This window comes from Hyperoodon ampullatus, assembly GCF_949752795.1.
Source record: "Hyperoodon ampullatus genome assembly, chromosome: 4".
Classification (NCBI taxonomy): Eukaryota; Metazoa; Chordata; class Mammalia; order Artiodactyla; family Ziphiidae; genus Hyperoodon; species Hyperoodon ampullatus.
Window position 1 is genome coordinate 67,960,684 of NC_136917.1, and position 24,362 is coordinate 67,985,045.

Here is a 24,362-nt window from a genome sequence, read left to right on the forward strand (position 1 = left end):
ACAGCAGGAACCCATAAGCCTTTTTTTTTTTTTTTTAAACTGGGGCAGTAAATCAGAGAAGTTTTATCCTATCTCTCTAATTTGTCAAAAAAACAGAGATAACCATCATTAAAGGCAATCTGCTGTATTGGCTGACTTTCATGAAAGTGGGGATTTAAGAAAAGCCAAGTAAATAATAATGGCAAGAAGTTACCTTGTCTGGATGTTAAATTAAAATAAGAAATTATAAATATGCCACAATCTCCCAGATTGATAAAGATGCCTAATGCAATGACTGTATGGTTCCAATGCCGCCCCTGCCTGCATCACTGTCTCACCTCCCCCAGGGATTCTGGCTGCAGCACACATTGCCGGGTGACCCTGTTATAACAACAGCCACTTGCCATGTGGAACATACTCAACTCTTCCATCTGTGGTGGTGCAGTCTTTCAAACCATACACAAATGTTATTATTTTTGAAAGGCAACTGGTCTTTTTCAGAAATAATAAAACTTCTTAAATAATGTGTCCATTTGAGAGAAGGAGAGGGACTCCTTCCAAGATTTAGCAATTTGGACATTTTCCCAAAGCAGTGTAATGTTATTTTCCAAATTGGGAAGATTACAACTTCTCATCCAGATGATCATTTTCCTTTTGGGATCCTGATTCTCATGTAAGAAATTAGCTACAGCCATGGAGAGATCTGGTGATTCAAGCATTGTTTACCATTAGTTAAATTTTCCTAAAGCTATTTAACTTGTAACAGAAGTTATCATTAAATTGGGACAGGGTTTTTTTTTATAACCACACATCTGGAACTATCAGGAGACACTGCTTATTTCTGATTCTACAGATTTGAAATAAAACAACTGTGAACCTTTATTTGCGCCAGTCACTATATTAATCATTTACAATGATATCATTTAATCCTCACAATACCCCCAGAATGTTTCTGTTATCATGACTTCTATTTTACAGATGAGGAAGGTGCTGAGGTTAATAGCAGAGCTGTGACTCAGACCCAGGCAGTCTGATGGTCAAAAGAAGTGAACGTTAAATCACCAAACTATAGATCAAAAGTATCCATTTACATATAAGGTTTATTTTCTGAATAATTTTAAATGTCTCCCGTCTGTTAGCAGAAACGCACCTTCACATATACAGTCCCATAACCAAGTCGCATGCACTGCGTGGAAAACATTCTTGAAGTAAGACATTAGCAACACCTCTCCTCACACTGTGCAACTGAGCTACATTTTAATAATCTCAGTTTAAATTCACTTTGACAAAGAGCCTTGGGCAAATAAACTCTCCACTAACATTGTACATGGTTGTCAAGTCAACTGAGAAAATATTTTTATCTTATAAAACTTCTTAACTTGTTTAAAAGTCTCTGCCAGGAAGTTTTGTGATATCCTGCGGAAAGCTGGAGAAGCATTTGGATTTTGAAGATGGTCCCTTTTGATGTTTAAAGAGTCAGAGAAGAGAACATTTATGAATTCACTCACATTTTTTGGATAATTTGGAAAGGATCCAATTTGTAAACAGTCATATTTTAAGAGAGTAAACTTTTTTGTGCTGAATACATTAAACATTTTGTCATGATATCTTATTTTCCACTAAAAGCCATATATTATATAGAAAAAAATTAATTAAAAAAAGAAACAAACTATCACAAATGACACTTAATTTCATACCATTCAGTGGTTATATCTGATTTGATGTAACTTCACTCCTGTGTAATCATGGAAAAAAGCTCAACATTAAGAAATATGAGACATTTTCATTACTTTTCATATTTTAAATCATTTCACTTTGCACAAAACAAATATGTACTTCCGCTGGTAAGTCAAGAGGCAATGGAAAGTAAGTCAGCATCAAGATAAAAAATCAGAAGTCAAAAAATAAAGTAGGGGTACAAAAGGAGATTCCTTTTGACTTTGCTGTGTGTTACATGACAGTTTTATCTAGCAATTCAACAAATACTTGTTAAGAACACACTAAGTGCTAGGCACTGTACTGAGTTGGGATCGTAAAAATGAGTAAGATCCAGTTTTTACCCTCAAGGAGTTTATCATATACTGGGGCTGGAACACTCCATGCCTTGCCCTCATGCAGCTAAAAGATGCCTGGATCCTGTCCTTCTACGTTCCATAAAGCTCTCCCACCCATTCCTCCTTTTCCAACACTACTTCCATCAACCAAGACAAGAGGTGACCTTCTTCGCTTCTGGACTGTTGTTCTTCACTTCTGGATAACCCCTTCACACCTGGCCTTAACTCTTTGCCTTATTAAACAATTATTTAATTATTTTAATTCCTTATGAAAACATTAACAAAAACTAGTTCCCTAGGTAAAATCTTTCAATTTTCCTTGGCAAGCGATGATACTGAAAAAGTGAATAATGAACCAAAGGGCTGGTTAAAATGCAGATTCCTGAGCTCTACCCCAAACGATTAAAAGAGGCCTAAGACCTAAGAAACTGAATTTTAAAACATTTTCTCAATGATTCTTACTTAAAATTCTGAGAACCAATGAGCTACAAGATAAAATCCAAACTTTTTATCCTGTTTTCAAATAATCTGTAAACTGATTTCAATATAATTTCCACTGGAACAGTTAATTCCAGCCTACCGTTTTGTACAGTCCCTTCCTTTCAGAATGCTTTCCACAGCTTATTTGTATTTACAAATGAAACTTAAATTTTAAGACCTTCTTCCATATAAAGGACTCTTCAATAAATTCTAGCACATATTTCTCATGATTCTTAACTTTTGTACGCTTCAAATATATGGCACAAAAAATATCAGAACTATCTTCTATTTCTGGTGAATTTTAAGTAATATATACAAAGTATTACTACCTAGAATTTAAGTGTTCAGAGAATAAGAATTATCATATTTTCTTTTTAATTCCTTAAATTGTAATAAATAAATACACATAGATTTTATCAACTAACATAGAATCATAGGAGCAACTAAATATTCTGTACATTTGATGGAAAGTTGAAACTAATGTGGCATCTTACTGACTTGGAGAAACCATAAGCCTGAAAAGTCTATGGATGATCTGCTCAAGGAAGGTTGCTTGCCTTACTCTAGACCATACATTTGCCAAGAGAAATGCATTAGAGAAATGCAAACAGAAAGCCAATTCTTGTATGGCTGTTCACTAGTTGGGTGATTTTTCTCCTCTTCCACCTACTCACTATGACATCCAAACCTACACTTGAAGTGAATCTGGTATGGGAGTGCTGCCACATCTCTGCTGGCTTACGTCCCATTCTGATTATTAACTTGGACAAACTACTTATTACTCTAACTGGTATCACTGTCTAAATAAAGTAGCAAATACAGAAACTGTGTAAGTGGTCTTACAAGAATCTCGACTTCTCTGGTGGCACAGTGGTTGAGAATCCGCCTGCCAATGCAGGGGACACGGGTTCGAGCCCTGGTCCGGGAAGATCCCACATGCCGCGGAGCAACTAAGCCCCCGTGCCACAAGTACTGAGCCTGTGCTCTAGAGCTCCATGAGCCACAACTACTGAGCCCACGTGCCTAGAGCCCGTGCTCCACAACAAGAGAAGCCTCTGCAATGACAAGCCCTCACACTGCAACGAAGAGCAGTCCCTGTTCACTGCAACTAAAGCCCGCACGCAGAAACAAAGACCCAGTGCATCAAAAAAAAAAAACCAAAAACAAAAAAACGCCATAATAAGTACACTTCCTGCCAATCCAGTAAAAATTCTGAAGGGTATAAAAGCACTCCTTGAGTGAACAGAGAGATGTATGGCCATTGGAGGCTGAAAATATCCCTGTTATATTGAAGCATTCATAAAAATAGTTATAATACTACTAATAATGAATTATTATTATTATTCATTCACTCTGTATTATTCATTCTGTGTTATGAGTCAACCAATGTGCCATGCAATTAGAGCATCACCAACCTAACAATGAACCTTGAAAGGAAAACTTATCCACATTTAGGAATGAAGAAAATTAGTAAAGACAGATTGACTTGCCCAAAGTTCATTCAGAGAGTAGCTGGCATGACAAGAATTCAAGCCCAAGTCTGTGTTGCTTTAATATGCTTTCTCTCTCATCTGCCCACTGAGTAATTTCTATCCTTAACCAAGGAGTGTGTACTAGAGGAAGATACTTGTGACTTTTGCTGTATGGAATTCTAAACCATACAATATGGAAACAGTGAACTTACATGTTGCTATTACCAATTTTAGTGGGTCAAGGAACATTAATTATAGAAAAATTAATTTTGAATATTTTAAGAAGCAACAGATTTCTAGAAATAAGAGTATATTTGTTTTTGTCTATTACAGTAATCTGTTATTTTATGTTTCCCATCCTAAGAGTCCTAGATAATGTACTGTCTTTATCTTCATTTCTTATTTACTTCTTACAGTTTGTCTACTCTCCCTTTAGAATATATCCTCTCTTTCTTATAGTAAGATATGCTGATGTAATCAATATAGTGATACTGTATACTGATCTAATCAGTATATCATACTACAAGATATACTTACTATAAGATATAGTAGATATACTGATGGGCATCAATGCAGAATGAAAGCCAAAAATTTTATTTCCTTCTAAAAGGGATTCCTCTGGCATGCTGAGAGAGATTAGCCAAATTTATGCTTAAAGGATACCTGCTGGAGCGTATGCTACATTCTTATTTAATTAGCAGAATTTTAGATTAAATAGTACTATTGCTGAAACTTCTGGAATTGTCCCTTCCAAGTCCATGACTTCAGGATGTGCATGAAACAGCTGAACAGGCCTGTAACCAAACTTCAAAGAAGACTCATCATAACTGATGTATAATTTAACTACTGTATTTCTATATAGTTAATTTTATATAAGAATCAAAATAGCATGTGCCAGAAGGGAAAAATATGTTGCCATATTTGTATTTTTATAGTCATAAAACCATATTTTCCAGTCAATGAAATTGCATTCTTTGACCCAAACTAATTCCTCTTTCCCTGCTTCTGGAACTCAACTGCTTTCTACTCTGAATCTCAAAATGATTGTCCAAAAGGTGAGTATTCCTAAAACAAATGCTTATTCATTCATACAATAAATATTTGAGTTCCTGTAATATACAATGCACTCAACCTGGTACTATATGAGAAAAAATGTATTAGACACTAATCCTATTTTTATAGAGATTCCTGTCTAGTAGGGAGTGTATGTGTATGTGTGTGTGTGTGTGTGTGTATGTGTGTGTAAATATCAGTATAAATCAGTATATATTAGATATTTACAACTAACAGTGTAAGGGAGTTAAAAAAGGAGATACATTTCCAGCTGGACTTTCAGGTCTAATTTCACAAAAAGGATTACATTTGGTTTGACCATTAAAGGGATTACATTTGTCTTTACTTAATGGATAAGTAAAACTGAAAAAGGTATAAATCAGTAGGGCTGGGAGTTGGAATAAGAAAAAAGCATTAATAAAGACATGAAGCTTGAAAATTATGGATTGTTTACATTCATGAAATAGAGAAGTAGCTTATAAAGTTAGAAAGATAGATTGGGACCAATCTATAAAAGTCATGAATCTAAGGCTACAGAACTTGGAGTTCATTCATTAGGTGGTAAGGAGCAATAAAGATTTCTGAACTGAAGATCAGAACCATAATTCAGGAAGTTGAATCTGACGAAAGTAAGACAGATTAGAAAGATTAGGTGCTAAGGCAAGGAGGCCGCTGAGGTGGGTATTGCAATAGTCCAAGCCTGGATAAATAACAGAAGAGGGAATGGACAGATGGGATAACTATTTCAGATGACCAATGAACAGAATTTGACAACTGATTATGGGAGGAGCTAAGACTAGAAAGAGTTAAAGATGTTTTAGGTGTCTCAACTTAAGAACTGATAACAAAATTGATGCCAATAACAGAAATGCAGATGTCTGAAGAAGTGGGTTATAACCTGGCCCTACCTTGGTTTTACCCAGGCACAATTTCCATCAAAGCATGTAAGCAAATGTCATTGATTTCAAAGCCTTATTAATTACAAGGCATCTGCATTGTTGGTACTTTGGCAATACTTAAAACTTTAGCAGGTGCCCCAAATATTTGTTGCCTTCAAGGAGCTAACTTTGCATATTTATTGCCTCATTAGCCTCTCAGTTCCAAAGAAACTACTGAATTGTCAACTTAGTGGAAAAGCCATGTCTCTAGGCCAAAGTTTAATAAATATATATTAGTCTTTTCCCCTTGGTTCAAAAAAGCAAAACAAAAACCAGAAACATACAAGTATTTTGGCCATGTGAAAACATGTTCTGTGTTTTTATAATCACATAATTTATAAGTAATTTTCCCTAACTTATGTAATTTTATCCACTCATCATCTCTATGAAGTAGGCAATCTAATTACCAGATGAGATTCTTAATCAGTAAATAAATTGTATATGTTTAATGCAGTTTCTTTTAACTTTTAAAAATGCAGAACTCTGCTAGAGCTTTTTTATTTTCTTGACACCATGTATTACAAGTATAAATTATCATAAATGTGCTAAAGTCAAATTACAAAATTGTATCGTAAACTGTTTTCAAGACAAACAACTTTGTCTACAACCTTATATCCACACTATTATTTCAATAATATAAACCTATCTTAAAAGGACAGTTTTTATAATTAGGAAAACAAAGTGCTGAGGCATCAGATACTAAATGGTCAAAAAATAAATACTATTTCATTAATATAAGACAGTGATCATTTTCAAGTCCTTATGATTACTTTTATTGGCTACTTATTTTTAAAGTAATGGGATAAATTTAACAAGTGAGAAAAAGATGAGATGCTCAACCATTCTAGTAAGCAAAGAAACACAAAAACAAATTAAATTATAATTTAACATGTGCTAAACTCAAAGCTGGGAAAATAAACTGAAACTGTATTTACCAGCAGTCTTCTATTTAAATTTGGATAAATATTGCCATATGGCCTCCAAAAATAGTTCCCCACTTACATGCCTCTCAAAATGTATAAGAATATCTGTTTCCTCACAGACAAACGCTTTTCATTCACTTACACTGTTAATCGAAACATCATTTAACAGCTATTTATTGAGCACAAATGAAAGGTGTGAGAGATACAATGTTAAACAGCATTGACAGCAGAAACAAACATTAAACAAAACAAGACACAGTCCCTGTCCTCAAGAAACACAATCTAGGGCTTCCCTGGTGGCAGAGTGGTTAAGAATCCGCCTGCCAATACAGGGGACACAGGTTCGAGCCCTGGTCTGGGAAGACCCCACATGCCGCGGAGTAACTAAGCCCATGTGCCACAACTACTGAGCCTGTGCTCTAGAGACCACGAGCCACAACTACTGAGCCCACGTGACACAACTACTGAAGCCCGCACACCTAGAGCCCATGTTCCACAACAAGAGAAGCCACCGCAATGAGAAGCCCGAGCATCGCAACGAAGAGTAGCCCCCGCTTGCCGCAACTAGAGGAAGCCCATGTGCAGCAATAAAGACCCAATGCAGCCAAAATAAATAAATAAAAGAAACACAATCTAATTAGAGATAGACATTAAATAATCATGCAAATGCAAACCTACAACTGTAAAAAAATTAGGAATGAAAACTACATAGAATTAATAAGAGCAGATATGAAGGGATTTAACCTACCCATGGAATACTTCTCTGAAGAAATGATGTGAAAGAAGAGTATGAGAAAATGAGGGAAGAGGACAGGGAGAGTTTTCTTGCCAAAGGAAGCACGTGGTCCTTACAGTGGGAGTAAATATGGATTCATCTGTGTAGATTTATGTAATCTGATAGTCGAAAGGAGAATTGCTTTGTGGTTTGACTGGCATCCTATTAACGACACTAGGCTATTCTCATATAAGCCATAAGAATATCTCGATGAGCTATGTGGTTATATCCTTTGCCATTTTTCTAATGGGACTTTGGTCATTTTGCAAATTTTTTTTTTTTTTTTTTTTTTTTTGCTGTATGCGGGCCTCTCACTGTTGTGGCCTCTCCCGTTGAGGAGCACAGGCTCTGGATGTGCAGGCTCAGTGGCCATGGCTCACGGGCCCATCCGCTCCACGGCATGTGGGATCTTCTCAGACCGGGGCATGAACCCATGTCCCCTGCATCGGCAGGCGGACTCTCAACCACTGTGCCACCAGGGAAGCCCTGCAAATTTATTTTTAAGAGCTCTTTTTATATTAAGGAAAATATTACTTTGTCATGTGTCAATATTACACATGATGCAAATGCTTGCACTGACTGTGATTTATCTTCTGACTTTTGTATTTTTTTCCTTGCCTTGATATTTAATTTCAAGTCACTAATTTTATGTGAATTTTCCTTAAATATTTCTAGATTTCACACCTAGAATCACAGACATTCTCTATTAAAAGACTAAAAAAGAAAAAAGCCAACAAAACAAAAAATCTCACGTACAGAATCATTTTGGTGTGTTCCGATGTAGCATCTAAGGTAGAGAATCAGATTTCTGTTACTTTTGTTATTGAATGATTCATTTCCTTCCATTGATTGTAGGCACAGCTTTTATTATATGCTACGTTTCCACATCTTTTCCTACATATAAGTGGAATTTTTTTTTCTTACTCTCTTCCATTGACTTGTCTGCTTTTTCCAGCACCAGCACAAACTGCTTTATCTATTCTGAAATGTATTACTATCTGATAGTGCTCACCCTCCTCCTCCCCACAGTTTTTTGTTTGTTTGTTTTAAACAAGAAATTTCTTATGTTGAGTTTTCCACATGGACTCTAAAATCAGGCTGTCTAGTAAAAAATTCTATTGATATTTTGGGCAGATTATATTAATTTATATATAGACAATTGTCATTTTATAATATTGACTGTTCCTACCCCAAACCAGGAAATCTCTTTCCATTTATTTAAACCACTTTTATGACTCTGTGTGGTTAATAATTCTTCTTTTTATAAGTCTTGTACATTCCTTTGTAAGTATACTCCTAGGTGTTTTATCTTTTTAATTTTTATTTTATTTTTTGCTATCTTCAATATAAGTGAAATTTTTTTCTTTCTTTATAGTTTGCAAGTGGCTCTTGTTCTTGTATTGGAAAGAAAAAAATTTTTACACAGTTTTGTAACAGGCCAATAAAATTCTTTCACTGTTCTAATAGGATTTTTAGTAGATTGTCTGAAGTTTTCCATTTATACAAATGATACTCATTTTGCCCCTCCTTTCTAATTTTAAATTTATTAAATATTTTCATGAAAACAAATATATGTAATATATATGTGTACACATACTACATTGTATGTGTGTGTGTCTGAATGTGTTATGTAATATAAATAACTTAAGTATTAAGGAGATAAACAGCAAGGTCCTACTGTATAGCACAGAGAACTATATTCAATGTCCTATGATTAAAAGAAACAAACCACCCAATTAAAAAATGGGTGAAAGACTTAAATAGGTCACCAAAGAAGACATACAGATGGCCAATAGGCACATGAAAAGATGCTCAACATTACTAATTATTAGAGAAATGCAAATCAAGACTACAATGAGGTATTACCTCACACTGGTCAGAATGGCCATCATTAAAAAATCTAGAAACAATAAATGCTGGAGAGGGTGTGGAGAAAAGGGAACCCTCCTGCACTGTTGGTGGGAATATAAATTGATACAGCCACTATGGAGAAAAGTATGGAGGTTCCTTAGAAAACTAAAAATAGAACTACCATATGACCCAGCAATCCCACTACTGTGCATATACCCTGAGAAAACCATAATTCAAAAAGACACATGTACCCCAATGTTCACTGCAACACTATTTACAATAGCCAGGACATAGAAACAACCTAAATGTCCAACGACTGATGAATGGGTAAAGAAGATGTGGTACATATACAGAATGGAATATTACTCAGCCATAAAAAGGAATGAAACTGGATCATTTGCAGAGATGTGGATGGACCTAGAGTCTGTCATACAGAGTGAAGTAAGCCAGAAAGAGAAAAAAAATATTGTATATTAATGCATGTATGTGGAATCTAGAAAAATGGTACAGATGAGCCTATTTGCAGGGCAGGAATAGAGACCTGGATGTAGAGAACGGACATGTGGACACAGCAGGGGGAAGGGAAGGGTGGGACGAATTGGGAGATCAGGACTGACACATGTACACTGCCATGTGTAAAATAGCTAGCTAGTGGGAACGTGCTGTAAAGCACAGGAAGCTCAGCTTGGTGCTCTGTGGGATGGGGGGTCAAGTAGGAGGGAGGTCCAGGAAGGAGGGGATATAGGTATACAATTAGCTGATTAACTTCATTGTACAGCAGAAACTAACACAACATTGTAAAGCAATTATGCTCCAATAAAAAAATATCCTATGATAAACCATAATGGAAAGGAATATATTAAAAAAAAGAATATATATATGTGTAACTGAATCACTTTGCTGTACAGCTGTAATTAGCATAACATTGTAAATCAACTATACTTCAACAACAACAAAAAAGTATTAAGGGAAACCATCACACAAATAGAAAATTTGAACAAGACAAATTCTAAGATCCATGACCAACTTCTCTATCAGATCTTATATTTCTGCCTTCGAGAAGAAGGCACGCAAAGTGTGTGCTGTTGTAGAAATCATTTTAGTCCTGAAGTCCTAAAGACAGTCTTGTATACTTTCTCTTAGAAGTCTCATCTGTGATGTATCAGTCTTTATTTTATCTGGAATTGATTTCTAGAAATGAGCTGAGGAAAGTGTTCAATTCTATTTTTTTTTTTTTTTTTTTTTTGTGGTATGTGGGCCTCTCACTGTTGTGGCCTTTCCCGTTGCGGAGCACAGGCTCCGGATGCGCAGGCTCAGCGGCCATAGCTCACGGGCCCAGCCGCTCCGCGGCACGTGGGATCCTCCCAGACCGGGGTACGAACCCGCGTCCCCTGCATCGGCAGGCGGACTCTCAACCTCTGCGCCACCAGGGAAGCCCCAATTCTATTTTTATACATGTGGAAAACCAATTGTACCACCACATTTTTATAAACAGCCAACTTTCTTTACTGGTCTGCAATGACAGTGTGGTCAGATGTCAGGTTTTCAAGTAGGCATGGGCCTGTTTATGACTCTGTATTTCACTGTACTGCCTGTCAATATATGCGTAAATGTCAAGATCTTAGTTACTATAGTCTCATGATAGGTCTTCATTTCCGTTAGAGAAAGATTCCCATGTTATTCTCCTCCTCATCCTCTTCTACCTTTGCCTCCAGCTTCATAGCTTCTCCAAGAATGTTTTGACTATTTTTGGCTATTTATACTTATATGTAAATGTTAGAAATATTTACCAACTTATATAAAAGTTTATCACTGGAATTTCCATGAACCTCTAAAATATGTACAGCAGAATTGACATCTGTAAGATATTTCATTTATCCACAAACATGGTATATTTCCACTGATACAGGTTTGATTTAATGAATTTTAATAGGGGTATTTGCTTTTCTGTCTTTTGTTGGATTTATTCTTAAGTATTTTGTGTTTTCTATTGCTACAGTAAACAGCATCCTCATTTTTAATGATATTTTGTATTTTTGTGTTGACAGTTTTTTATATTTATCTTATATCCAATAGACTTACTATACTCATCAACTAATTCCATACTTTACCTTTGCATTATATTGTGTTTTTATGTAGGCAATCATATCATTTGCAAAGTAAAATAGCTTTGTTTCTTCCATTCTCATCCTTACATCTTTCATTTATTTTACTCTCATGCTGTACTGGTTTGTACCTCCAATACATATATAGAAGTAGATATAGTGAGATCTTTGTGATTTTATTAAATTTATAGAGTATGTTTCTAATATTTAACAATTAAGAATCATGTTTCCCATTGATCTTGATAAATTTATGAGTAAATTTTATTTTATTGGACTTTTTTCTGCATCTACTGAGATAGTATAATTTTTGTTAATTACAAACAAATATTGTATATTAACACATATATGTGGAATCTGAAAAAAATGGTATAGATGATCTTATTCACAAAGCAGAAATAGACACAGATGTAGAGAACAAACATATGGATACCAAGGGGGAGGGTGGAGGGTGGGATGAATTGGGAGATTGGGATTGACATATATACATTATTGATACTATGTATAAAATAGATAACAAATGAGAACCTACGGTATAGAACATGGAACTCTACTCAATGCTCTGTAGTGACCTAAATGGGAAGGAAATCGAAAAAAGAGGGGATATATGTATACGTATAGCTGATTCACTTTGCTGTACAGAAGAAACTAACACAATATTGTAAAGCAACTATACTCCAATAAATTTTTTTTAAATCAGAATCTGTTAATTAATCTGTTAATGTGGGGATTAAGATTTTTAAATGATAAATGACCTCTGCTATACAGACATAAAGTCAACTTTATTCTCTTGTATTAACTTTGTTTATTTATACAGTGCTGCTTTATTTTGAAAATGTTTCTTTGCCATTTTTGCATCATTCTCAGATAAGAAATAATTGATACTTGCTTCTTCATAATAGTCCTTTATTGATTTTCATATTATATTAATGCTAGCTTCAAATAATGAATTTGAGGATGTTCCTTCATTCTAGAAAATTTAGATTTTCTAAATTTCCTTGAAGCTATTGCTATGTGAACTTGTGTTTTCTTTGAAAAGGTTCTAAAGTACTGATTCAATTTCTTTAAATAGTTATAGAGCTTTATGTCCTTCCATTACATTTTCTTAGAATTTTCCCATTTCATCCATTTAGCGTTTTGCCATGAAAGTATTTAGTGTATTTTCTTAGTATCTTTTTAATGTCTTTGGTATCTGTTACATCTCCTTTTCTCATTTCTAATACTGTTGAATTATGCCTGTTTTTCTCGATCAATCTCATCTTTGTCAATTTTATTATTATTATTATTTTTTGCGGTACGTGGGCCCCTCACCTCTGTGGCCTCTCCCCTTGCAGAGCACAAGTTCCAGACACGCAGGCTCACCGGCCATGGCTCACGGGCCCAGCTGCTCCGCGGCACATAGGATCCTCCCGGACCGGGGCACGAACCCGCGTCCCCTGCATCGGCAGGCAGACTCCCAACCACTGCGCCACCAGGGAAGCCCTCATCTTTGTCAATTTTACTTGCATTTTCATATATTTAATTTTGGCTTTGTTATTCACATTTACCACATTTTTATTTTTCATTAACTTCTACTCTTCATTATTTCTTCTATTTTGTTTTTACTTTGTTGTTATCTTTCTAACATCTTAATTTGAAAACTTAGGGCATTAATTTCATCATAAAATTTTTATGTATATTTAAAGCTATTCATTTTCCTCTATGTGCTATTTTATCTGTAAGCTACACTTTCTAAATAGTATTTGTTATTGTTTAAACCTGAGAATATTCTGGTTTCCCTAATGATTTCTCCTTTGGTCTAAGGGTTTTTCAAAAGTATGCTTGTAAATTTCTAAATTTCTTAGTTTTTTTGTTACTGGATGTTTAACTTAATTGTATTATGATCAGAAAAATTCATCTGTATATTCATTTTTTGAAATTTGTTTAGACTTGTAGAATAAAACAATATATGGTCATTCTTTGTAACTATCCAGTACGTTTTAAAAGAGCAGGTGTTCTTTTATAATTGGCTGTAGGTTTTATATCTGCCCAATAGATCAATATTTTTAGTTGTTCAAATCTCTTCTCTTCCATATAGATCTTTCTGTTCACTTGATCTACCAGTTTCAGAGAGCTGTGTTAAAAACTCCCACTATGACTGTAGTTGTATCTCTGTTTTGTTAATGCTTGCCTTTATGCTGTGAAACTATGCCATTTGAATAGGGTTCATCCCAGACTCTGATGGATTCTTTTTCACTCCATGTCCTGAAGCAAACAAACCATTTGTTGCCAGCTGGCTGGAGATACACATTGCCATGTAAGGGGCTGTGAAGCTCTGGCTCCCTTTCACCAGGCTACAATAAACCCTCAGCTCCTCCATCCAGTATTAAGACTTAGCCTCCTGTGAGTGAGAAATTCCATCTCTTTTATATCAGTAGGTTACTGCTATATCTAATATGTGAAAATTTTTCTTTCTGGCTCTTTAGCTTGACTATTGATTTAAAAAATCTCTCTTTGGAATTTTTAGGTATTTAAAATGGGGAGGGGAGATTTCAATGTCTTTACAATGTCTATCAATCCAAATCATAATGTTAATTCCAATGTAAATTTTTAATGTGACAGTAAATGCAAACTTATTACTTAGATAAAACAACTGGTTTTCTCAAGCAGAATATTTTATTCATTTCTACTAGACAATTAGTACTTTCATATATTCAGCTGTTCTACACGGTTTAGGAGGTTATATGTTCTACATTTTTAGTAATCAATTTATTGAATAAAAGTACATACTATGTGCCAAGTATGCAAGTACTACAGTTCTAGAGGTTGGGAATACAACAGTGAACTAAGGAGTCAAGAATTTATCATATACATACAGATAGATTGATAGATATGTAGGTGGACAGATAGATAGATACACAGCTGAATTGGAAACATTTTATGAAGAAAATTAAAGTAGGCAGAGGAGGATAAACTGGGGCTGTGATTACATTTACATTTGTAAGACATTTTATCAGAAAGGCCTCACTAAGGTGACACTTGAGCAGAGAACTAAAGAAGAAAAACAGAGACAGCCACGTGGCTGTTCTGGAGAAGAATACTGCAGGCAGAAGGAAAAGCAAAAGGTACAGGGTTTGAGGTAGATGTTTGCTTCATGTGTTTGAGTTACAGAAAAGAGGCTGATGCATCTAGAGCCCTCTTAGTAAGGAGGGAAATGGTAGGCTGGAAGTGAAGGAGGCTAGACTATGTAAGGTCTTGTGGGGCATTTTAAGGGCTGGGAGTTTTACCAGTGCGATAGGAAGCTACTGGAAGATTTTGAGCAAAGAAGTCAGGCAATTTGCTTTGTTTTAGGAGACTGTCCCTAGCTCTGAATTGAAAACAGGCTGTAGGAGGCAAGCGATGAAAAGTAAAGATCATTTACGAGGCCACTGTAATAATCCAGATGAGAAGTGATATTGGCTTGGCCCAGAGTGGTAGCAGGAGAACTAGTGAGAAGTAATCAGATTCTGGATGTATTATGAAGGTGGAGTCAACAGCTGATGAATAGAATGTTGAGAGGGAGGAACAGAGAGGGCTCAAGGACAGTTTCATGGTGTTTGGCTGAGTAACTGGAAGGATGGAGCTTCCACTTTTTGTGATAGGAAGACCTCAGGGAGGAGCACTTCTAGGGTGTAGGGAATCATTTCTGCATGTGCATGCTGGAATAAAGTCTCACTCCATGTAGCCTTGGGTATATTTAAAAACACATGGGGACTTCCCTGGTGGCACAGTGGTTAATAATCTGCCTGCCAATGCAGGGGACACGGGTTCAAGCCCTGGTCCAGGAAGATGCCACATGCTGCGGAACAACTAAGCCTGTGCGCCACGACTATTGAGCCTGCGCTCTAGAGCCTGCGAGCCATAACTACTGAGCCTGTGTACCATAACTACTGAGTCTGTGTGCCACAATTACTGAAGCCCACACACCCTAGAACTCCCACTTGCTACAACTAGAGAAAGTCCGTGCACAGCAACGAAAACCCAAAACAGCCAAAAATAAATAAATAAAAATTTAAAAACCCATATTATTTTAATAAAACTTTACCTAATAACTTATTAAAAGTTTCATACAATAGCTAAAAATGCTCTAAACAACTTGAGTGTGCATACAGCACCTTTTCTATAATAAAATTTCATTGACATTCTACACATAATATTTTACTAAGATAATTACTATATTAAAACATTCACTTATTTAACACATTTATTGTTTGCCTAGTATGTACCGAGCACTATCAAATGGATTAGGAATCTCATGATAATAAAAAATAGGCATGGTTCATTACCCCTTGGAGCTGAAAGCCTATGAATAGATAAATGAATACACATTTATAAAGAGATGGTGGCATTAAGTGTTTAATAGACTGACCTACACAGAACACATCCTATAGGAAATGGTTATTGATAAGATGTGTGAATTATGATCAGTAGGACATAATTACTCAAAGATGTTCCTATCCTTGTAAGGTAGAGGGTGTAGCATGTGCCAATGTCCTGCAGTGTGAAGAACCATGGTACATTAGAAACACTGTAAGAACTCTAATGTGGCTGCAGTGCTGAGAATGAGAGGGAGAGTAGTGTGAAGTATGGCTGAAGACATTAGGTTGGGGATAGATAATAAAGAGCCAGCCCAGAAGTAAGTTAAGTGAGTTAGAAGTACCCTTCTGCATTTCTGACATAGCACAGTAATTAACAACATGGGCTTTGGATTTGGACAGACTTGACTTTGAACATCCACTCAGTCATTAGCTGTGTGAGCTTTGGCAACCATCATCCCTAAAGTAAAGCTAATATTATTGCCTTCCTTCCTCAGGTGGCAGCATAAGTCTTTGGTCTCAATGTGCTAAGTCAGTGTAAAATTTTGTTGCCCAATAAATCTCCAGATATAGCAAGGTCAGAAAAATACTCACAGGATTACGTTACCAACAATTATCTTTCAAATTATTATTTCCATAATAATTTATATATTTTATAATATCTAAGACCTGGGGCTAATTTTTAGTAAAAGCTCACCCGATATTAAAGGGTTTATTTTATTTTTAGTTGGAATTCACAGAGAGGGCTGAATTATTTGTGGCCCTAAAGGAAAAAGTACGTGATATGTATATAAGGTACATATATGTATATATTCATATTTCGTGTATATATATATACACACACACATTTATATAACAAACAAATCTAAAATACCACTAAAATGTGTACAAAAGAACAACTTTTATTATTTGCAATGGATTGTATCACAGAATTTATGTCTAAAAGGACTGTACAGAATATATAAGGACAGAGATAAACAATTCAAATAAAAACCGCCTTTCAGGCTAAAAATAAAAACATTCCTCTCTGGCAACCAAATGTGACTCCTCTGTAATACTGACTTAGAGTGAATAACTGTTATGTAACAGGGCTACTCAAAGTGTGGTCTGGGCAATGGCTGCCAGAAGGTGAACTCTTTTTTTTACAGATCTGTAATTAGATAAGCGGCTGGCACTAGAATGTAAATCAGCTACATCATTAAGCACACAGTTTAGTTCAACTGACATTTTTTTTTAATTTCAAGACTTTTTCAACAAAGCGAGCAATGTGCTATATTCTGGCATAGCTCCTTACCTCATCAGAGACCACATTTCCAATATAAGATCAGTTATTGAGCAGCTAATGAGAAAATCAAATTTAATGGAGAGAATTGTACTACACACTAAAGTAGATTCTAGATGACCTTCAAGTGTTATATGGCAATAAAGAGAGACAAGAGATAGAGAGCGGGAGGAGAAGAAAATAGAAAACAACTAGACAAAAATATTTTCCTAATTGTAGAATGAGGAAGCACTTCCAATTGCAAAAAACTGTAGAAAAAATAATATGAGACTTGACTACTAAAAAACAGTCTGCAGGTCAAAAACTTTAAAAGACAAGATTAAACTAAGAGAAGTAGGAAGATCTTAACAATATATTTGATCAAAAAAGAATGTCCTTAACATCAGAAGAACCCCTGAAAAATTAATCTCTCTTAGTTTCAGTTTTCTCATCTGTAAAAAGATGATAATACTTAGTTCAAGACTTCTGTGAGATTGGATTAGATATGAATAAACTGTTTAGTACAATGTCTGATAATAAGTCTTTTAAATTATTTGATAGTCTTTAGCAACATAATATAAATATGATATTCTAAAACTTTAAAAATACTGTGTAATTGTGCAGTTGAGAGTTAACTCCACAAGCTTGTGTGGTCCCAAACCTGCACATTCTAAACAAAGGTCTGGGACTTGTCTTGCTCTTCAGAGCTGACTCTAAGCCCTTGAAATATCCTGCCTAATAAAAAAGTATCTTTGTTTACTTGGGGGCCCTGGGACATGTCCAATAGTTAATACTAACAATGTGATTTGTGGTGGGGGACTTAGAACAGCTTGACCTCTGTAGGGAATAGGTGGTCAGCCATGCCTACGTGACTAAATTCCACTAAAAACCCTGAGTACCAAAGCCCGGGTTAGCTTCTCTAGTTGGCAGTATAATGTGCGTGTTCTCAGACATTATTATTGAGAGAATTAAGCATAGTCTGTACAACTCCACTAGAAGAGGACAAGTGGCAGCTTGCGCCAGGTGTCCCCTGGACCCTGCCCTGTGTGCCTTTTTCCTTCGTTGATTTTAATCTATATCCTTTTACTGTAATAAACTATCATTAGGAGTAAAACAGCTTGGCTGAATTTTATGAGTCCTTCTAGCAAATCATTGAACCTGAGGGTGGTCTTGGGGACTCTCTCTCCACACACAGTAATGTAACCACAATTAATATATTAATAATAAATTACAGTGAAATCAAAGTATAATCCCTCACTTTAAGAAATTTTGTTCATAAAGATGATATAAGACATAAAATATAGTGAATATGTGTATACATATGTATTCACAAACCCTGTCAAAGTTATGAACAATTTCATAAGGTATTTTATTTATAAAAATAAAGTTTTAGCCTTCATCACAGTAAATTAATGAAAGTCCTATCTGTATTTCATGAGCATAAAAACATTAAATACCAATAAAAACATTCTATTGTTGAAATTTTTGGTTATAAGAAAAATAATCACTCCCCTGACCTATCATTTAGAAAGAAAAATAATTTTGGAAAGGAATCATAAAATATTGGTATAAATCATTTTCTCCTCTTTCTTGCTATGGATTCTAACTTATACTTTTGTACATAATTACATATAAGATTTTTAATTGGTAATTTCTCTAAGGAAAATTTTAATATATTTTTGCAGACATTACTTAAGATTCTTTTGCAATAGTAAAAGAAGGGTATTTTTGTTCACTTCAATTACTTAAATTCTCACTCCCCACAAGAGTCAGTTTTATTATTTGGTGGCCCATATTGACTTTCCCAGCTATACATGGAGTTGCTCTGGGAATTTCTAGAGATCAAATTCAAGGCAACAATCATAAATACATTCAAATCAATTTAGAATCATTTCATGTGTAATTATAAATGTATTCTTTATTGACAAGTTCAGATGAAATCATTCTGCCTTTCTTAAACTGTGGGTTGAAAAATTAAATGATCCATTTCTGCCTACAGGAAAAATATTGAATATATTGGAAGAAATTATAACCAAAAAAAGAAAGAAATCCAAAAAGAAAAAAAAATAAGAATTAAGTAGCTTCACTTAAGTAGCTGAATCTTAATTATACCTCTAAGTAAAAGAGCTCTGTTGTCTGTGTGTGTGTGTGCGTGCGCACATGCACATAGAATCCATAAATATACTTATCTAACATCTATGAAAACTTTCCCTATGTGAGAAGCTATGTATATATGAACATTGTCTTTTATTTCCTCTTCCTACATTTTTGTTTCATTGTGCTTTTTATCTTACACTGGATGGTGATGATGTAATTTATATGGATGAACTTCTTGCTGTTCGTTTGTTCTTTATGAAGACACCAGTACTCTCACTGCTATTGTCTCCCACTATCTAGCAGCAAGAAAAATATTAGCCTCTACTTTTTTTTTTTTTTTTTTTTTTGCGATACGCGGGCTTCTCACTGTTGTGGCCTCTCCCATTGCGGAGCACAGGCTCCGGACGCGCAGGCTCAGCGGCCATGGCTCACAGGCCCAGCCGCTCCGCGGCATGTGGGATCTTCCCGGACCGGGGCACGAACCCGTGTCCCCTGCATCGGCAGGCGGACTCTCAACCACTGCGCCACCAGGGAAGCCCTAGCCTCTACTTTTGAGACAAATATTGCTTACTGGTAAGGAGAATTCTTAGCAGCTAAGTAGTTCAACATATATCACATGTCCTGGTATTAATCCATCAAGCATTACACATACCTTTGGCACATCTCTATTGATTTTGGGTACAGCTCTATAAAAGTCAAATAAAATAATATTTTACTACCATTTTAGCCATTCCAACCTCAGTTCCTGGTCATAAACCAATGTTTCTACTACTTAAAGCTGAAGTGGCCTTTCCTTAAATTATATCATTTAGTTTTTTGTTTAAGTAGTTGTAGGTTCTTGACCGAGCCTTTGCATATTAATGAAGCAACCTGTACTGTGGTTGGTTCCTTTAATTACTGTTTTTCCTATGTTTTAGAATATAACACAGACTGAAGAAATTAATTTAAAAGAAGTTGCTTTTAAACTCTAAAATTTCTTTTTAAAGTGAACCCTCTAGTATTCAAGGTACTTGACAAAATTATTTAATGTCTGTTTCATTAAAAGATACTCAGCTTGTCTACCAAACTGTTAATGCATGGCTGAAGTAAACATTTTAATTATTCAGAAACTTACATTTAATTGATAAAAATTGTATTTATGATTAATATGCACTGTCTTAAAATATTTTTAACAATAACTTTTTCTTGCCTCTAAACATTATTGTCAGCATTTTTCATTCAAATGATACATGTGGTTTTTCCTATTATGATTAAACTGAAACATCTTTAAATTATGAAAACTGTATTGGAATTAAGAATCTAAATCCTATGATTCCTGGTGTGAAATACTGAATGAGGTCATTGCACTGCATACTTTCCCTAAAGGATAAGGATTTTAAAGTGTATTTATCTTTTCTTGTTTCTTTTTCAAATAACAAACTCCTCATATATTCTAGAGCACTTGAATGACTACTGAAATACTGCATGGGAGAAAATGAAAGTGTACCTACACATTTGAAAACAGTGACATCAAAAATCAATCCCTGCTGATAATATCCTATTTCTCAGACTAGGTTATGGGTACATGGGTACATTCAAGTTTTGATAATTCATAGGGCTGTATAATTATGACTTGATCATTTTCCTATACTTCAGTTTACTCTAATAAAAAGGGTTTTTTTAAACAAACACCATTATGTCATTTATAAGTTTTTGTCTAAGTTTTCCTTTTCCAGTCAAATTCCACTGCCAACACAAGTTTATGCAATTGTCTACAGAGTCCAGGTATATAATGAAAATGAAGTCAGCTGGGTGCATGATAGCAGAGTGCTGCCGCCTGTGATGAGCTGGGAAAGATGGGCCCAGCCTAAAGGGTACAGACGCTACTCAACTCCAAGGAATGGCTGCCATATGGGACTGTGAGTCTAATGTTGCCAGGTCTGGAAATTTGAATTTTTATGTCAAATTTATACTTTTTAATGTTGGCAACTGATTCAATTTTTGAAACACTGCTGGCCAAACTAAATATGTCTTTGACCAAAGAGGTCTCCATAAAGATCACCTTCCTGAGTAGGACTTCAGTAAATCTGAGTTCAATTAAAATACTTTTCATCTGCACTGCTGACACTGCTAGCAAGAAGAGAAGCCTACAGTCAAAATTAAGTCTGATTCCCTAACCCACACCATTCTACTATAATGTATTTCTTGTAAATATGTGTCTATTTCTTATGTCATTTGAATCTCAAACCAACCGCATAATACAGATATTATCTGCATTTTATTGATGAGGAATCCAAGGTCCAAAGATAGTAGACAACTTAATGAAGAAATTCAGAACAGTATGACCTGAGTTAGATGACTTGAGTTCAAATCCTTCCTCCATCATAGTATTTTTATAACTGTGGGAGGGTAAATTAACCTCTCTGTACTTCAGTTTTCTCCCCTATAAGATGGGTACTCTTACAGTCTACCTGACAAGAACACTGTGGGGATATATAAAGCATGTAGAAATGTGCCTGGCACATAGTAAGTGCTATATAAGTGTTGCTACCACTAATTATTATTGCTATTTTTATTATCTGTAAAATGAAATCCCTGCTTTTTGTGAGTTTTAAGTGAAATAATTTATGTAAAGTGCTTACTTAGAATTATGCCTGAGACGTACTTAATGTTCATTACACATGAATTGTGAGACCAGTTTAATTCTCTTCCAGATCCATTACTCCTAAACTGTACAGATTAATTCCTTTGCTCTGTAGTGGATAATAACAAAAAGGTACTATTAGAAGCTGGAAATATTTTTACTTGTACATAGTGTTTTCCTTGGATGCTTGAATAATGCACAGTTGTGTAGTGTCATGATTATTGCAAGGTTTATATCATTTGGAAATGTGAGTGAAATGAATCAGGTGCCATGTAATGATTGTCCTGATGAGGATTTTAATAATGTAGTAAGATTTCATTCAGAGTATCAGGAATGGTTACAACATACAGAAGATACTCTTCAAATTTAAATATCTTTTCTGCCTCCTCATTTACCTAATTTAAAAACTTAGGCTCAAAGCAAAAAATGAAAAGATATGCATGTAATTCAATAACTCAAATTACAAAGGTACGTGCTAATATATTAGCATAGCCAGGATTTTTACTTACTTGTGGCCCATTTCATGAGCAATTGTAAATGCAAGGTTCAGGCCATTGTCTTCAGCAATAATACATTTTCTCTTTTCACTACACATTCCACTCAAGTAAGCTATACCTAGAAAACACAAACATTAATTATCAAATGTCAGAATTAAAATGCAAATATTTATGCTTTGTATTAATAGAAGAAAAGAAAAATGATAGTTTTCCCCCTCAAATATGTCAATATTAAACTGTGATATCCAGCCCCTAAAAACAATTTCAGGAGAAAATGCATATGTATATGTCACTCAATAAACTGTTAATATTCTTTTCAATTTTATATTTTAGATGAAATTATTTTATCAATTATACAGTTCTCAAAAGGCATACCATAAACATACATTTTATAAATACCACTTTTCAATGTCATGTAAGATAAAGTTACAACTTAGAAAATGTAAATGAAAAAGCAATGATTATTTAAATATTTTTCAATTCTTGAAACCTAGTTTCAAAGAAATACCCTAAAATAAACTACATTTATAAGATTCTTGAACTCACATTTATATTTTTAGTTAATAAAATTTTGAAATTTTATTTTATGAAATACCATTTTAACTAATGTAACATAAAAACTATCTATGGTACTTGGAAAACTGAAAATGTTCCCTTTGAAAATTTCTTAGTTAATAAGATGATCTGACCATGGAGTACATGCTATTGAAATATTATTTCAGACAAAAATTTCAGCAAGACATTTGATCTTTTGGTTTAAATTATAGTAAAGAGGATAATATCTGAAATCACTAATACTCTTTAGTCAAAGATTTATGTACTATTTTACTAATTCAGATATACTCCTGAATAAATATCATTTAATACAAGGAACTATAATCTTCCAAGAGTATGTTTTAATGTATCTTCAAGTAACAAAAGTTATTTGTTATAAAATAAAATTGTTATTTTTTGAATTAGTTGTATGTTCTCTAATTCTCATATCCTTATAAAATACATGTAAGCTCATTTTATGAAAAGATTAAAGCCAGGACAGGTAAAATGATTTGCAAAAGATCACATGACTACCAAAGATAAATCCATTTACCAGCTAATTTTATTTTGCTTCTGATTACAATTTAGAGCAGAGTTGCCCCTAATTAAAGGTGGTTAGCTGAATGCTTGTAACTTTTTTTCTCCAGAAACTTAAAGAATAATGGCACGGAATAATTAAATTTAAATAAAACAATAAACCACCTTGCCCGGGTATTGGAAAGAGAAGATTCATGAAGGAACACGGACTGATTTAGTGGAGCCACAGCCACATGACAGGAGAGAAGGATTTTATGAGCCTGGTAGAACCCCAGAGAGGCTCAAGACTGAGGCACACAAGGTTTTTGAGGAGAGGCACTGTTGGAGGGTTGAAAATGGAGATTAGTTCAAAGTTTATCCTTAACTACTCTTTCAAACCTTCATGTTGAATGTCAAGGCCTGGTATCCACTGGCCTATCAGACAAATAAAGATATATTTGTTAAGCAAAATGTAGTATAAACAGGTTATTTAAAACATATAACTATAGGAAGAAACAGCCAAGAGATTAAATATACATATGTTACTTTCTCTAAGTATTTAGAAATTAAAACAGATCTTATAGACATTTCAAATTCACAAATAGATGAATAACTTCTTTATTAATGGATGGGTAGATGGATGGATGAATGGATGAATAGAGAGATGATATGCCCTACTTCATTTGGCTTATTAAGGCGACTGAAATTATTCCAGGGTTAAATCAAGATAAAGTGGGAAGGAAAGATGAAGGTAGTAACAAACAGAAGGGAGAAGAAGAGAAAGAGGAGAAAAACATGTTCTTATCTAGTTCCATTAAACGATAAGTGAAATAAACACTTAAAAAATTCTTAAACGTAGTGTGAATTTTAGGA

The 24,362-nt window shown here is 34.7% G+C and overlaps 1 protein-coding gene across 1 annotated transcript in view; it reads right to left on the reverse strand.

Moving 5' to 3' along the window:
• Window positions 1-24,362, reverse strand: part of ADAMTS19 (ADAM metallopeptidase with thrombospondin type 1 motif 19) — a gene marked incomplete at both ends in the record, with an annotated part of 288,810 nt that overhangs the window by 141,150 nt on the left and 123,298 nt on the right. Inside the window, one exon of the mRNA XM_079701794.1 lies at window positions 22,452-22,557. Within this exon, the coding sequence (XP_079557920.1) occupies window positions 22,452-22,557 (106 nt within the window). The remainder of the gene's footprint in view (window positions 1-22,451; window positions 22,558-24,362) is intronic.